This window comes from Haplochromis burtoni, unplaced genomic scaffold (genome assembly GCF_018398535.1).
Source record: "Haplochromis burtoni strain Fernald_Lab_line unplaced genomic scaffold, NCSU_Asbu1 Contig_97, whole genome shotgun sequence".
NCBI classification, from domain to species: domain Eukaryota; kingdom Metazoa; phylum Chordata; class Actinopteri; order Cichliformes; family Cichlidae; genus Haplochromis; species Haplochromis burtoni.
The window spans coordinates 1660965-1676199 of NW_024582458.1; the positions used below are offsets into that span (position 1 = coordinate 1660965).

A 15235-nucleotide genomic window follows, 5' to 3' on the forward strand; every position below is an offset into this window, starting at 1 on the left:
CTACAAATGGGAACAATTTGTCAGACATCTTTTACTTTATTCAGATTGAATGAGGACATTTCACAAGGTAGTTCTTTCTCTCAGCTCATATTTTACTGATGGCTGGAGGTAAAGGCAGAGACTTCAGTCAGGAATTCATCTGCAGGGACCTACAAATAGTACCGCGGGTAGCGAAAACATTAATAATCTCCTGGCAGTGATGGCTGCGACCAGACAGACAGTCAGACTATTACCCAGATGTAGGAAAGTAAAGCAATTTAATAACATTGAAAAACACCAATTAACATTTATAACATGCAATGCAATGAGTGAACTTTTACAAAACACTGCAGTTTTCCCGATCAGGTTGCTAATGTTAATGAACAACAGAAGTGATTCTGTTTTGGAGTGGCAGCATACTCAAAGTAGGGCTTAACAAAACCAATATAACACTTCACTATAGCACACTGAATTAGCGGTGCAGGTGGATGGCAAATATTAAAACCAGAGTAATCTGATTGACAAAAAGAAGCCTGTAATCCATTGCAGGTACTTCTGACAGTGACATAGTGATGCCACAGCTTCCATTTGCAGGATACAAATAAAAAAATAAAAAACCTTAGCTTTTGTTGATATTTTTTCATCATCTCTAAAAAATAATTGACATTGTATTACTAATTTAATAAAGTAGCAATGTAAAAAGGAACAGGCCCTCACTAATGAAAAGATCAACACATCCTTCATGTTTGTACCATAATGCATTCCTAAGTTTTTCTTTGTATGCTAGGGCTACTTCTTTCCCCTATCTCAGCTTTATTTTGAACAAACTGACAATAAATTGTATTGATCTGCTCATTCTTGGTTTGTAAAACTCAACACACTGGTGGTTAAATCCAATTTAATCAAGACTGGGTTATGCGTATAGTTATTTAATGATATCAACCTGTAATAGATTACATTTCTGAAACTTTTTACCCCAAATCTGCTGAAGCACCGCTTGGCTGTTACAGTAAATGTGTGATTTAAACTAACAGCTCAAATGTTTCTAAACAAGGTACAACTAAATAATATATCCTAACATCACAAGGAGATTCAGGAGCAGGAAGTGGTCTTTATAATATGCAATGATATGTGAACTGTCTTATTATTCTGTCAGGTATAAAACCACTGGAAAAAAATAAGTTAATAAGCAAACCTTTATACACATCTTACATCATATTCAATGACTCCATTTCAAATATAAAAGGTCAGTAATATACGTTCCAATTGAAAAAATATCAACTTGATATCCCCACTTTGTCTGTGGCCTGCTACAAGGTGACACCAGAGGCAAAGCTGCATATAACGATGCACAGTGGAGAGGGGAGTACAAAGAGTACTGCAGCTGAAGGAAAGGAAATAAAAACAAAGCCCTCTAAAATTTTGAGTAATAATAATTATAAAAAAAGACACTCCACACATACAATATACACTATATATACACCGTATTTAGTAATGGTCATTCTGTTGCAACTTAACAAAACAGAGCTGTATAAAATGAGAATGGCAGTGTGCACTTGGCAACGACACATTACGTTTGACACAGAACTTGCGCTCCGCATGAATAATGTCTGTTTCCTGTTTTTCTTTTTTTGTTCCGACAGCTTTCGTGGAAACTGGATGGCCCGTTCTGCTCCTCATGCTGGGGTCTGAATGGTGGCTTTGATCTCAGCGGACGCCCTCTTCTCCTTCCGCCCGGCGTACTCGCCGATAAAGGAGCCGTCTTCGTTGAATTGCGCGTCCTCATCGCCGTAGTCCACCAGGCTGTCCCCGCTTTCCACCGCTTTGATCTCCCTGCTCAGCGAGTGTTGGCTGCCCTTCAGTGGCTTCTCGTCGTTGTCGCTGCGAGAGAAGCACAGTGGATTTAGAAGCACCTCATTTCACCCATGGCTTCACTCTGTAGCTTGTTGGAGAGGACGGGGCTGCTGCCTCTACAGTGAGCCTCTGTGATTGACATTATCCTTTACCTCTGGTTGACCAATGGTTTATAATCACAAAGATGCACGTGTTGAAACAAAATTAAAACATGAGCATACGCGCCTCATTTGATCAAGTGCCAACTGGAGAGCAAATGAGATATTAGGAGGTGCATTAAACTGGTGCTGGTGAGGCTACACACATGCTGTGGTCTTGTAATGCAAGACAACAGTGAAACGATTACAAAGGATGTACTGTGTAATATTGTCATGGGAATTCTGCTGACAGAGCTTTTGACATCAACTACAGGAGCACGGTGGACCAGCTAGCTTTTCATGAATTCAACCATAGCCTGATTCTAAGGAGATTATGGAAGCAACTCCTTAACCAAACTTCATGAAACGTGATTGGCCAAATGAAGAAGCCATTACATTTTTGGGACAGGACAGAGCATTAGATTTAGCAGAGGATGTGAATAGTTTCTGAGAGCAGAAAATGATAGATATGCTCGATAAATATAGATGTCGAGACAAAAACTGATGACTTTTAGCTCAGTAAAGTGAATAGCAGCCACCTTATTAAACACTTGAAACTTTGGTTGGGGCCATTTTCTGTCTGTCCTAGATTACAGTGACGTGATTTACAGCAGAGAGCACACTTGGCACTCAGTGACTTGAGTAGAAATCAATGGGAGTATTCTAAAATGCCTCTGCCATCAAAGAGCCAATCACCAGCCAAACTGGGAAACATTAGAGTCATGCTGCTGCACTGTTGCATACGCTCAGCTGAAGTACAGTTCAGTGGTGCCAGGGAGATTTAATCTTTATCATCCAAGTTTGTTTTTTATCATTGAACAGATCCAGGTTAGGTTTACTTCATCAATCAAGTTTGGGCTCTTTCTCCATTTATTTAGATGGACCTCCAAAATAACTGTCCACATAACAGGCATTGCCAATACATGCTTTTACAGGAGCGTTGCTTATAGACATGCTCAACTTGAGTCCCTCTTTATCCTTTATTATTTATAGTCTTCATCATTGCATCTTCCATGAAAACGTTGGGTAATCAAAGATGATGCGGACGTGTTACTGTTTATCTGTAAGATTCTCACTGCTTCTGTGCTAAACCAGCGCACTGGGCCACACTGCACTCTAAAAATGAATTTATCACAAATCACATATTAATAATCACAAACCACCAAATGTTTGCACCTGTATCATTCGTGTCCTTGTTTCCTTCACTCATAGAGTTTTGTTTTGTTGGGTTATTTTTTAATTATTTTTTTTTTAAATCATTTGTACCCGTTCCATTTAAACTGCTGTTCGGCACCAATCTTTCCATAATGAAATAAATTAATATCTCATTATTAACACTCACCCACATCTGAGATTATATATTGTGGTTACTGACCTCATTATTTCCTGCCTGAGGCCAGTGCCTTTCTGTAGTCTTGTGGTCACTGTGAGGTTGAAGGTTAACTAGCACTTAATTTAGCTGAGCAGTACCTGCTTCAGCTTTGACTCAAACTGTGTGCTAAGCTAACAGTTTCTTTATTTTTCACTCCAAACTGTTGTATTAATCTTCTCATCTAAGTACCTGCAAGAAAGTAAACTAGCACATTTCTAGTTTATTCTTTGGACTAGTTAAGTAAACGCAGCCAATCAGTGAAAAGCCGGGCCACCTAGCTCCTGAAGCGAACATGACAAAGTCTAAATGCTGTCACACTGAGCCACTTTTGACTTCATCATATCAGCATTTGTTGTGCTGTGCAGATCCCACTGATTGGAGAATTACACTGGGACTCATACTGCGTTAGACTGTTATGAATTGGACCACTAAAGGATTAATGAAACGTGCCCCGATATTACTGCCCTGGAGATGAGCTGCTTTCAATTACACTGATTGGTTTTAGTGTCCTGCTGTGTGCCGGGCAGCTCGCGTTTAACTCCATCCGGACAGAAAATGGCAACTTGTGAACGGTGCCGTGGCTCCCTTTATGATGCAATCTGTCACAACACACCAACACAACACCGTATCTATGATCACAACCTCCTATGAAGGGATGCTACTACTCTGACAACATTGACGTGTAAACAGCTTACTGCTGTTTATCACATACTTTCCAGTTACTCAGTCCATCAAATTTCTTCAGCTGAAGAAGTGTGAGGCTCCATGGTAACCTCACGCGTGCTGGAGTGTCTTTTCAGTGAGAGGAAAAGTGCAAAAAAAACATTACTGAGAGGAGAAGATGGATAAGACCGCTAATACAGGAGAAATTCGTTGGCAATTACGCGTGAATTGCAGCGAGGTGATGAAACGGCGCTCTGAGGGTGACACTTACCTGTATTCACAGAATGTGTCGTCATTCATGCCCTGCGACTCCACGTCTGGGTGAAGGTCTTCTTTTTCTTTTACTGCTCACAGAATAAAGAGGAGATATCAGCCATTTCCTCAAGAGATGACTGCCAGAGAAGATCACTGCGTCCCCCGACTGTTAACACTATCTGAATAAGTTTGAGTGTCAGTCCCTAATTCCCCACACTTACGCACCAATGATCAATGCAAGCTTTGTGTGTGTGTGTGTGTGTGTGTGTGTATATATATATATATGTTTAAATTTATATATTTATTGGGGTCTTTTTTCTCTTAAAGAGGAAAAAATGAAGCTTTGGTTTATGTTTTTAAATCTAAATGTTTTCCTTTTGCGAAGGAAAGGAGAAGGGAAAAAAGCACATGGCTCAGGCAAATGAAAGAAAAGGTTGTCGCTAATGAGAACTTAATGAGGAAACAAAGGACAGAGCTGCATCTCGCTCTTTATTTCTGCTGACGAGTGAAACGATCGCTGGCCAGACGACAAACCTGAAGGCCATTAGCCGTGAATAATAAAGCTGATAAGGACTCTCGTGTCCCCAGTAGGAGGACTAGTGCTGAGATACCACAGAGCTTCTGTCACTATTCACTATGCAGCCTGCTCATGTGCAGCATTTGCATTTTGTCTCGCTGTGGGCTCTGCACTTTGTTTAGATTGTTGGCTGGAAAAATAATGCAAAATTCAAATGCTGGTCATACAGTACAAATGCTTATTTTCCTTTCAATTCAGCAGCCTATTTTATGTATAAATTTGCATTATAATGGCCGGGGAAACCAAAAAAAAAGGGAAAACTATCATCATACATATTCCGGTAATGGCTTCTGGGATGATTGATCATTTTTTTCATGTCAACAAACAACAAAATGGAACTATAATGATGCTCTGAGCAGCAATTAGTATTCAAGGAAGGTGATGAGCGTGTGTGCTTGTAAAGTGAGGACCTACCGGAATACTTCCCTCCTTTATTTCTGTTGACAAAGCAGGCGATCAACACAATGAGTGTGAGGAGAGCAATGGCGCACATCAGCCCGATAAACCAGCCCTTGGTAGATATTCCTCCGTGAATGCTGGCCAGACCTGAGGAGAACAATATTGGGTGACTTTGACTTGCCTTGGCCTTTTCATCAGGACACTTGATTGAATGTTTACATCGACGGAGCCTATCTGATGCAAAGGCAGCAGGCAGCAGGGCGCGCCGCTGATGGAAACGCTCCAATATTAATATTAAACAGCTAATCCTGCTTGTCTAATTAATCAAGTAAGGAACGCTGTACAAATGTAATTCCTTCTTAGTGAGCCAAATTAAATCCTCGTGACACCGTAAACGACCACACATCGCAGCCTGAGTCACCGTTCAAGGACACGCGAGTTGCACCTGTTCTTTTTTTCTTTAAAAGGGAGGTAAATTAGCTCTGCTTTTTTCATACTTTAAGCCATTTTTTTGTCCCCTTCCTCACCTGTTGGACCTGTAGTGATAACATCTTCAAATATACTAGAATTATAAACCCGGCTGTTAGGAATAAGGCGCACAGTGTACTCAGTCTCAGGTTCAAGGCCGTCAATGATGTGGAAAGTCTTAGAGGTGTTTAAGGCCTCTGTTATCTTCCAGTGACCCTCACCTGTGCAGAGGAGTGAATAATCAACAGTGTGTCAGTACACATGAAAACACACAACCGCCTTTATCTAATGTAGAAATGGTTGAAAAGACACAAAGGTGCAGATGTGTCACCTACTGTTTTATTCTACTCTACTCATAAACCAACAGAGATTGAGCTTACGGTTGTTCATATATGTGATATAAAACTCAGCATGCTCTCCTCCAGATCTCCAGCTGATATTTGCAGAGCTGTCGCTAACAGCAGAGCTAACATTAAACAGGGTCGGGACTGACGGGGGGATAAGACGAGATGAGGAAAAGAAATGGAGAAATGGCAGAGAAGGGTTAGTAGAGGACAAAGCAGATCAAAGTGTTAGCAATCGTGTGTGTTTACAGGATAAAGGATGCTTTCTAAGGAAGAGGCAAGCGTGCTCCTTCCTAACACTAGGCATCAATTACGTCTGACAGAAGGGGACGTTGGGTCACTCTCACAACAGGACAAGAGTAATGTGGATAGGGAAATGGAACCACAGGTGGAGCCTGCAAAGCTGAATGGCAATCTACTAAAACCTGAAGAGCGATTTAACACCAAAGACTGCTGCATGATGGACATTTCACACAAGCAGAAATGAATGAAACATGGGAATGAAGTCAAGTTACCCCTACAACATGTTAATAAGACACTTTTTCCCCTGAGATTTATTATGGTTATTTCACAGTCCTGGAAGTTTTAAAGTGTTAAAAACAGTCTTTGGCCAAACCGGTGTCACTGCCTTTCTGTATTTCATCAATGAACAAACAAAAAAAAATGTAATCCCAGCAGCTGAAGCCAGACAATGTTGGGCATTTTTCTAGGTAACTCAAGGTAAAGTGCAAATTATTAGAAACTCAACAAGCAGAAAAGCTTTTTCAGCTTTAATGTTGAATGAAAAAAATATTTCAGTGTTTAATTTAATTTAGTGAATTAATCAATTCACAAAGTTTTCAGATTAATAATTAGCTTAAACAAATCCAGTTTTTATTGCTCTCTTCCTGTTAAAGGGGAGTTCTTCCTCTCCACAGTTGCCAAGTGTGTGCACATAGAGCAGTGGTCCCCAACGCCCGGTCCGTGAGTTGTTTGGTACCGGGCCGAAAGTTGAGGCTCAGGTGTGAAATTTTCAGGGTTTTTATCATTAACTCGGTTTCCGAGTCTGGGTCTTTTCCCGCGTTGTAGTTGTGTGTCTTATTTTGAAAGAAATGTTTACGCATTACCATAGTGACCAGAGAGCATTAAGGCGCAGAGAGGAAATGCTCCTCCTGAAATGTGCCAACTCTCAGTGTTGTTGGCACATTCCAGGAGGACGCTGCTAATAAAGTTACACAATTACACAGTGAATTTGCGTTTATTATTATATTTACAAAATATCACAGTTTTTGTCTTGGTCGTATCATTTTATTTTGTTGTAATTATCCGCGACACCTTAAAGGCTGGTCCGTGAAAATATTTTGTGTGTTCTAGCTTCATCTACCTCAGACATACCTTTCTAGGTGCTTTTATCCTTCTTATCCTCAAACAGAGAAAGAGGGAAAAACAGTAATTGATGAGCATGATTAGTATGGGAAACGTGTGCTTTGACAGCAGCTGTCTAAGCTAGTCAACAAAGCACAATCCACTTCATTTCACCACAGCAAACATGCAAATCTTCATCTGTGCCTCAAGCTCAGGTGCTTTATTTGCTCAGGTGATAATTCAGTTCACAAGAACACCTGTGTCTGGGCTGTCCATCCCAACAACTGCAAATGACACTCTCTGACTAATGTTGATGGATTAGTCACCAGCTATAGCAATTCTAGTCATTGCAAGTGTGTGATGACTTCGACTGACATAGACAATCTGAGTTAAAAATATCCAGAGGCTTGCTGCCGTGTTTTGTCACCATGTTCCTCAGCTTGCTATTACCTTCTGCAGAAAGCAGCTGCTCACCCAGCAGGGAACGAATGCCCTGGAAGATACCCCTTCAAAGTCAGAAATCTTTTTTTTTTAATAAGGAGAGACCAGAAAATATTCTGATACAGGAGCTTTCAACAGCTTCCACTTATCTCAGTGTCCTGTAAATATCACCCTCCCAGTATGAGCTCATACTTCTCTGCATGGCTCAGGAGGATGTGTCTCTCTGTCCCCGGACCTCTTCTTGTCCCAGAGGTGTGTTGCTGTTTACCCAGTTGAAGATTACATGGAAATGTCAGGTGACTGCTGGGTCAATACACTGCCACACAGAGGGCTGAATGGGGCCCAACAAATCAATCACTTACAATTAGACATATCTGTCCTGTTCAAGTGACTGCACTCCACTGCCACACTGTGGGGTCGGGATATAGATCTAGTATGCTAGATTTCCCGGTGGTGTAGCAGAGAAATGAAAGCTTACAGTACAATATGGCTGCCATTTTACATTACAAACTAGTTGAAAAAAAAATTCCTGAAGATGCTATCACATTAAAATAGTCAATGCTCCTCTGCATTTATCCCTCAGCCTTTGCTGTCGATGCTGTACGGTTAAGGCTTTGCTGTGTCAGAAAGTGCTGTGGCTCTACCTATGGTGGAACGAGTGGGTTTGGTCACAGGGGACTTTGGAGTGCTTGGAGGTGAGGGGGAAGCTGACTTGCCTGAAAAGAAAAGACAGACCTTGTGGTTATCAATTGGGGCAAGGGCTTGAGGTGCTATCGTCTACTGTTAGCATGCATGCTGTTGTTAAGTACACTCTAAAATTAGTGACTATGCAATCTGAAACACGATCTAGAGTTTCAAAACTGTATTTCACACTTCTGAGATGTGCCTTTTCATTTTTACTCCAGTCCAAAAAAAGAAAGAAAAAGGGATGAGCTTGTGGCGTGTCTGATGCTCTTACTGCGGTTGGCTCTTAAGGCATCATTTATTACCCCAGCTTGTTGCACCGAGCCTGCCGTTGCTAGGAGAAAAGTCAATATTCGTTTACAGCTGCTAATGAGCCAAGATTAATATGAATTTATAATTAGGTTACTCATTACCAATTGTTATTAGAGAGGAAGCTGCAAAACTTTATCTAAGAAGAAGTTGACGGTTTTCTAATGAAAGGAGGCATCAGAGTGCTCTCTGCTGATGGCAAGGGCAAACAGCAGACAAGGTCAATTATGTGCAGAGAGGCTGAGTGTTTAGGGCTGCTAACTTCTGCATAGGACAAATAAAAAGTGTCCAAATGTTTGACAGTCAAGTCCCAATGATTTATTCAGCCCTACAGCAGCTACACACATCCATATTTCTAAACCTAAAAGCATGCAAGCACTACTAAAAAACAAAATGGTGAGCATGTCATACTAACATGAAAGTTATTCTATCACTATTTCAGAGCAGTTTGACGCTCTCTATATGTGTACATATGACATGCCACAGTTGCTGCATAAACAGATCTACATACTGAGGCCAACAGCAGGAGCCAAAATGGAAGCTGCAGAAAAGAAAAAAAAGAAAAAAGACAGAAGGGACAAGCATTGCATGGCTAAGCAGACGTCCACGTTCACAGGCACATTTATAATACACACTGCATGATCAAAGCTACATCTCAAAGCAATGCACTATTTTAGTGGCATATGTGAAAGCAAGCAGAGGACCATTAAGACAAATCCTCACACACACACACGTATGCACACAGTGATGGAGGTGTTACCACAAATAGCTTTCATGCGCAGACCTTGAACCTCTCCCCCGCACATGTAATAGTCTGACAAAATTGCAACTCAATACATATAAAATGAGCCATTCTTCCTGTAATCATCTCTCTGGCGTTTTTTTTCCCCACCATGCAAATAAACAACCCCTAAGAGCCAATTAAGTGTCTTTCTGTGATTGTGAGGATTCTTACAGTAAACAATAAGTAATCGCTTGCATATTAAGCACCTGTGCTGCACTTCAAAGTTGAGAGTTCTGCTTTTACATAACACAGTCTGAGTGACATACTACATTCATTTTCTTGTCCATTTGTATTGAAAGAGCCACCTGCTTATTTCTTATGACTACAGCGCATTTAGTGATACTTGCAAAAAGCTTCCTGCTTCAATCACTCGTACCACCGACCACAATCACAGGAGCTTGGCTTGAGTTTGAGCCAGATGAAGTATGGTGTGTGGACCTCGACTAATGATATGTAATTAAAAGGCAAAGATTACATGTTACAAGCTGGCTTATTATGATGACTTACCCGGCAACTCTTTCATGATTGCACAATTCAGTAATAAAAGCTTCAGTTTCCTTTCTGCTCAAAGCAATTTTCTTTCTCAGCTGATTGTTTCATAGCTCACGCTCTCTGTCCAATCAATAAGCACTTGCTCTCTCATGACAGTGACAAATGAAAACCTCCACTGCAGCCATATGAAATTGTTTATCCACAAAAATTACTTACATGGAGATATGAAAAGCTTGGCTGCTCAGGCTTATATCATATTGCACTAGTTCAATGCCACATCGAAATGGTAAAATGACTCTGTCACCTGCTTTGCTTAGCCTCGGTTCACCAGAGCAAATTGCGCTCCTCAGAGCTCATCCGCATTCCCAATGTTCCCCCACTGAGAAAGCGCCACGCTCAACCAGCCCCACGCCCACGCAAGCTTATCCGCACACATAAAGCCCGATCGGCTCGGCTTTCTGGACCTTCAAGCACTCACTTGTTTCCAGGGTGGTGGTGCACTCGTCGCTGACGTCAGGCCCGCAGCCCACCGTGGTACAGGAGCACAGGTAGAACTTGTATTTACTCAAAGGCTCCAAGTCACGCAGGATCCACGTGGTGGTCTCAGGTTTGCTAATATCTACTGTCTGCAGTGGTCCCACTTCTTCTGTGTCATTGACTAGAAGTAAGGCAAGGAAAAAAAATACGTAAATGTAAGTATTTTGTCACAGTCACCTAACAGAAGGCAAAGGGAAAAACAAGGGAAAACTCTTACACTTACACTGCATTACGTACAGTGTAAAATATCAGGATTGTCTGCACCTACAGTGTATTAAGCATAGCATCTATATAACATACAGACTTAGCCACTGTGACTTCACCCACTGGCTAGAGAAGTCCTGTTGTGAAGCCTCACATTGCTGTGTCTTGCTGCTGATGATCATGTGGATATTCTCAATGAGAAACCGCTCCTGTGGTAGTTATTTTAGGGTATTTTCACACCTGTGGTGTTCAAGTTCATTTAACTTGGATTCTGGTTTGTTTTACACCTTGGTGTGGTTCATTTGTGCAGACGTGAGCACAGTAATCAAGACACTTTGGACGGGTTGGTCCAGAGCAGTTTCTTTATGACGTGACTGTGATCTGACCTCAATCCGACCCAATTACCAGGAGTACATTGCAGGTTCAAGGTAAAAAACTTGCCGTAGCTATCCATGCTTTATATTCAGAAATGCAGCACAGATGTACAAAGGTCAGTACAGACTAACAGACTAGCAACTAGTCGTGACAGAAACGTAAATTCTCCATGTTCTCCAATAGTCCAAAACACAGCACGTTCTTCCTGTATGCTGCTCATTGCATCTGGTTCATCCACCTTTAATATACAGCTTGTGGTCGCGAGAGGAATTTTCTCACTCATTTTAAATTCATACACAGTAAGGATCATACAATGTAACTATGCAGAGTCTTCATATTCGATACATGTACCATAGTAAGAACACTTGTTTCACAGATTTCAGTCCCTTGAAAACACAGCTTCCTTACCTAGTTTGTTTTTACATTTGAAGAGGTGTTTTTGCCTGACAGGCAGCATACTTTATATTAGTACTACACTCCCACATTGTTTTTTCCCATCTCCAAAAGGTGTCAGCAATTAGTTCTGCTGGAAGTACTTGTGCACGCTGTATACAGCCTGATGAAACTCAAAGAAGTTTGTGTCTTAGTGACAACATATTTGTTTACTTTTCTGATCTACTGATGTGACCACACATGAACATGCATCTAAGCCTCCACATTAGAAAACCATTCTTTCCAGCTTTTCTTAAAATATAATGTTTATACCAAAATAATTCTGGTCATGATAGTTTATCCATACATATAGAATTTTGATTTCTTTAATTTTGACATGATTGATATCATAATGTCGTTACCCTCTTATCCCATACTCTGCTCTTCCTTGTACCCAATGCCTTTTTGTTCTTCTATTTTATTTTATTTTTTAACTTTTGACTGAATGACTCCAGTATTTTGACACACAGTGAAATGTTTGACTGTGCCTTGTTTTTGGGGAACTCTCTAGTGGCCTTTCAAAATACTTCCAACTGACAAACACAGGACATTTCAGCTCTGCCAAAAAAAGAAAAGAAAAAGCAAATGTCACTTGTCATTTTGGTTTGTACATTTCCTGTTTGGGCTTTAAAAAAAGAGGCAACTTGTTCTTTGCTTTTTCAGGATTAATCCCTCTATAATGTCTCCATTAACAAAAAAAACAACCCTGAAACAAAACAAAAAAGAAAATTGTGCTCCACTAATTTATGGTTGCAATTTGTTTGAGTTTTTGGTGTGTGCTCTCTGCCTACATTGTGATGGGATCTCATTTTTCACTACGTAAAGCAGCCCAGTAGGTAGGGAGGTGGCATTCATGTTCTTTGTGACAAAAACAAACACAGCAGGTGTTGAGGTGACCTTTGCTGTGAAAGAGGTGCCACGTCTCTCAGGTAGAAGGCAACAGAAACAATGACAAGAATGTATTGGTCTGCTTCTCTTATTTGCCTGGATGCCACCCGCTGTTATCAGACATCCTGATTTGCTTTAGTTTTTTGTTTTTTTTGCTCAGTTTTATTTCCAGGGACAAAACCACTCGAATTTTAGTATATTATGCAATCAACTCTGGTACAAAAAAAGAGGCCACAAGCATCATGTTTCCACCCTGCGGTGGCATTACTTTCTCACTTTTACGGCAAAACTCGGACCTGACAGCTGGTCCGTATGATCTTATGGAGTGAACTGGCTGAAGGCTTCAGACTTTGGCGCTTCTACTAATGACAAATAACAATATTTCCAAATATTCTTCATCCTAGCGGGCCAAACGCAGTTGGCTTTGAGGAGCGTGACGCAAACCAAGACTCTCCAGCACTGAAATGTGACCTGACAGCAAGTGTGAGTTCAGCTCAAATGGGAGAAAAACAGACAGTTTTATAGCCAAGGTCATTTTTAACTCCCACTCGTGTCGATATAGCAGTTCAACGCAGTACAAACTTCACTGGAACGGTCTTAAGTGCTCAAAAATATGTGCCTATCTCAATCTGCATCACATATAATTGGAAATAAAGTGGATATTTTATGAAGCCTTGAGTGGATTTTCAGTGCATAACAGTGAAATGATCTGTGTACTCAGGATTAAAGACTTCAATATGACAAAACAGGTTGAGTATGAGCGCCCATCTGTACTTTTATGACAATCTTATCTTTGCCTTGTCAAGCTCCCTGAGAGACAGTCAGACGGGTGTTTAGCCTGTACTGACATATGATGCCCCGGGCTTTAGAGCGGGTTAACAGCTCTTTAAGGCAATGTGACTATATGCCACCCACTCAAGTTATGAGGGTGACTTTACTCAGTCTTTACATTCATGCAAGCTTTAAGTGATTCAGAAAAGAACTTGATAAAAACTTGTTACTGACTGCAGGTAGAGGGAAAATGTTTATGATTTCCACATCTCCTGGTGTGTGTCCCACACAACTAGATCTTATGTTTTTCCCCTGCCGACAGTTTATTTTTTCCATTTCAAATTTGCCAGTGGTACTGCAGTGGATCCAAGAAAGTGCAGAGCAGAGTTTGAGGTTGTTTGGCTGTGCAGTTTTCAGATTGGGTATTTTAACAAAAAATTGTTATCAGTGTTTCCCCTAGAGTGGCAGATGTCCAATCTGTGAGGGGGGGAGGAGAGGATCATGCACACACATAGACACACCTGCGGCCACGTAGTGAACAGGTACACACACACGGACACATTCAGTGAGTGTATCCTTCAGGCTCTCCTCTTTTCAAATCAGCAGGTTCATGATTACGTACACGTGAAAGATTTAAGGGACATCTGTAAATTTGGGTTACTCTCCCTCTAAAGGGGAACTGCACTAGTTAAAGTCACGAGCTGATATCACCATCGAAAGGCTTTATCCTAAAAACGTGTTATTTCAAAGCAGGTTAGTTTAAGTGTTTTAAACCCAGCGTCGATCCGGCTTGCGTTAAACAGTGTGTTACAACGGGGCCTCTTGTGAAACCGGTGAAATGTGAAGCTATTAAAGGCTGCTGTGAAGACGAGCATAGTCTTAAACAGCTGCGCCGTAGCTTGAGATGACTTGTGTCACTGATGATACACTGACAGCTGGCTGCATTATCCTCAACGTTTCACACATGACTTCCTTCAAGGGGACTTCAAAAAAAGAAAAAAGTCACACTTCAAAGAGTCCATCAGCTTTATTGCTGTGGCACAATGAAAACGTCCTCTCCTGAAATACGGCGTGACGCTGGGTCCTTTTTTTGTGCTGCCGCCAAATCAAACTCAATTAGCCGGGAAATGCAGCACTAAGACGTTGTTGGAAGTTAGTCATTAGCTTCGTTATGACTTTTATTTAAGGACAGCACAGTGTGTGCACACGTGGGATGTGTTCAGGGATGATGTCCCCTGGGACAGAGCTACGCTGAGGACGTTTCCTGCAGACAGGATGGGGTCAGTAAAACCGGACCTTAACAGACTGTGACTCAGAGGCCTTGTTCAGCACTAGCCGAGCCGCGATCATGACACAGGCCAGTAGACACCACCCTGACATGGTTCCTATACACACACTCTGACCCCAGCCTTATTAGAGCAGAGTAGCAATTCTTCTTTCTGTGTAAAGGATCATGGGTTAGACAATCACCACTTTCTTCTTTTCCCAAGAAACTGTTCAGGTACTGCACATACTTGTCTGCAGTGCAGTATTGTGTAGAGGATAAGGTTTGAAACAGTTAAGCCGATATGCAGTCAGTGAAATAGATGGCCTGTTTGTTTTCTTTACAGAGTACAAGCTGAGGGTAAACTCTATTAAACACAAGATGAAAAACACATCATCTTCTCACAGCAATACAGAAACATCACCATTATATGTGTGTTGATTAAGTGTAAGGATGAGGAATAGGGATACGTACTGAGATGGTACTTAAGGAGGTAGCCAATGAGAATCCCATTAGGCTCCAACGGCGGCTCCCAGGCCAAAGAGACAGTGTGCCTCTGTACATCTGTGACCCTGAAATCATGATTTTTCTCTGGGACTGCAAAGGCGTGCACAAACACACACAACACACACACACACACACACACACACACACACACACAC

At 41.3% G+C, this 15235-nt stretch overlaps 1 protein-coding gene across 10 annotated transcripts in view; it reads right to left on the bottom strand.

The window, feature by feature from the left end:
* Positions 1–240: 240 nt before the first annotated feature.
* The window catches only part of chl1b (cell adhesion molecule L1-like b), a 70163-nt gene continuing 55168 nt past the window's right edge, over positions 241–15235 (bottom strand). For 7 of the 10 annotated variants that reach the window (XM_042222915.1, XM_042222912.1, XM_042222916.1 and 4 more), the window contains 7 exons: positions 15048–15170; positions 10581–10760; positions 9338–9367; positions 8478–8549; positions 5252–5383; positions 4277–4349; positions 241–1860 (listed from right to left, as the gene is read on the bottom strand). In XM_042222915.1, coding sequence (XP_042078849.1) covers positions 1656–1860; positions 4277–4349; positions 5252–5383; positions 8478–8549; positions 9338–9367; positions 10581–10760; positions 15048–15170 — 815 coding nt within the window. In that variant the 3' untranslated portion in view covers positions 241–1655. Of the gene's footprint in view, positions 1861–4054; positions 4135–4276; positions 4350–5251; positions 5384–8477; positions 8550–9337; positions 9368–10580; positions 10761–15047; positions 15171–15235 lie in introns of all 10 variants that reach the window. The other 3 variants (XM_042222918.1, XM_005941608.3, XM_005941609.3) reach the window with 3 other exon arrangements.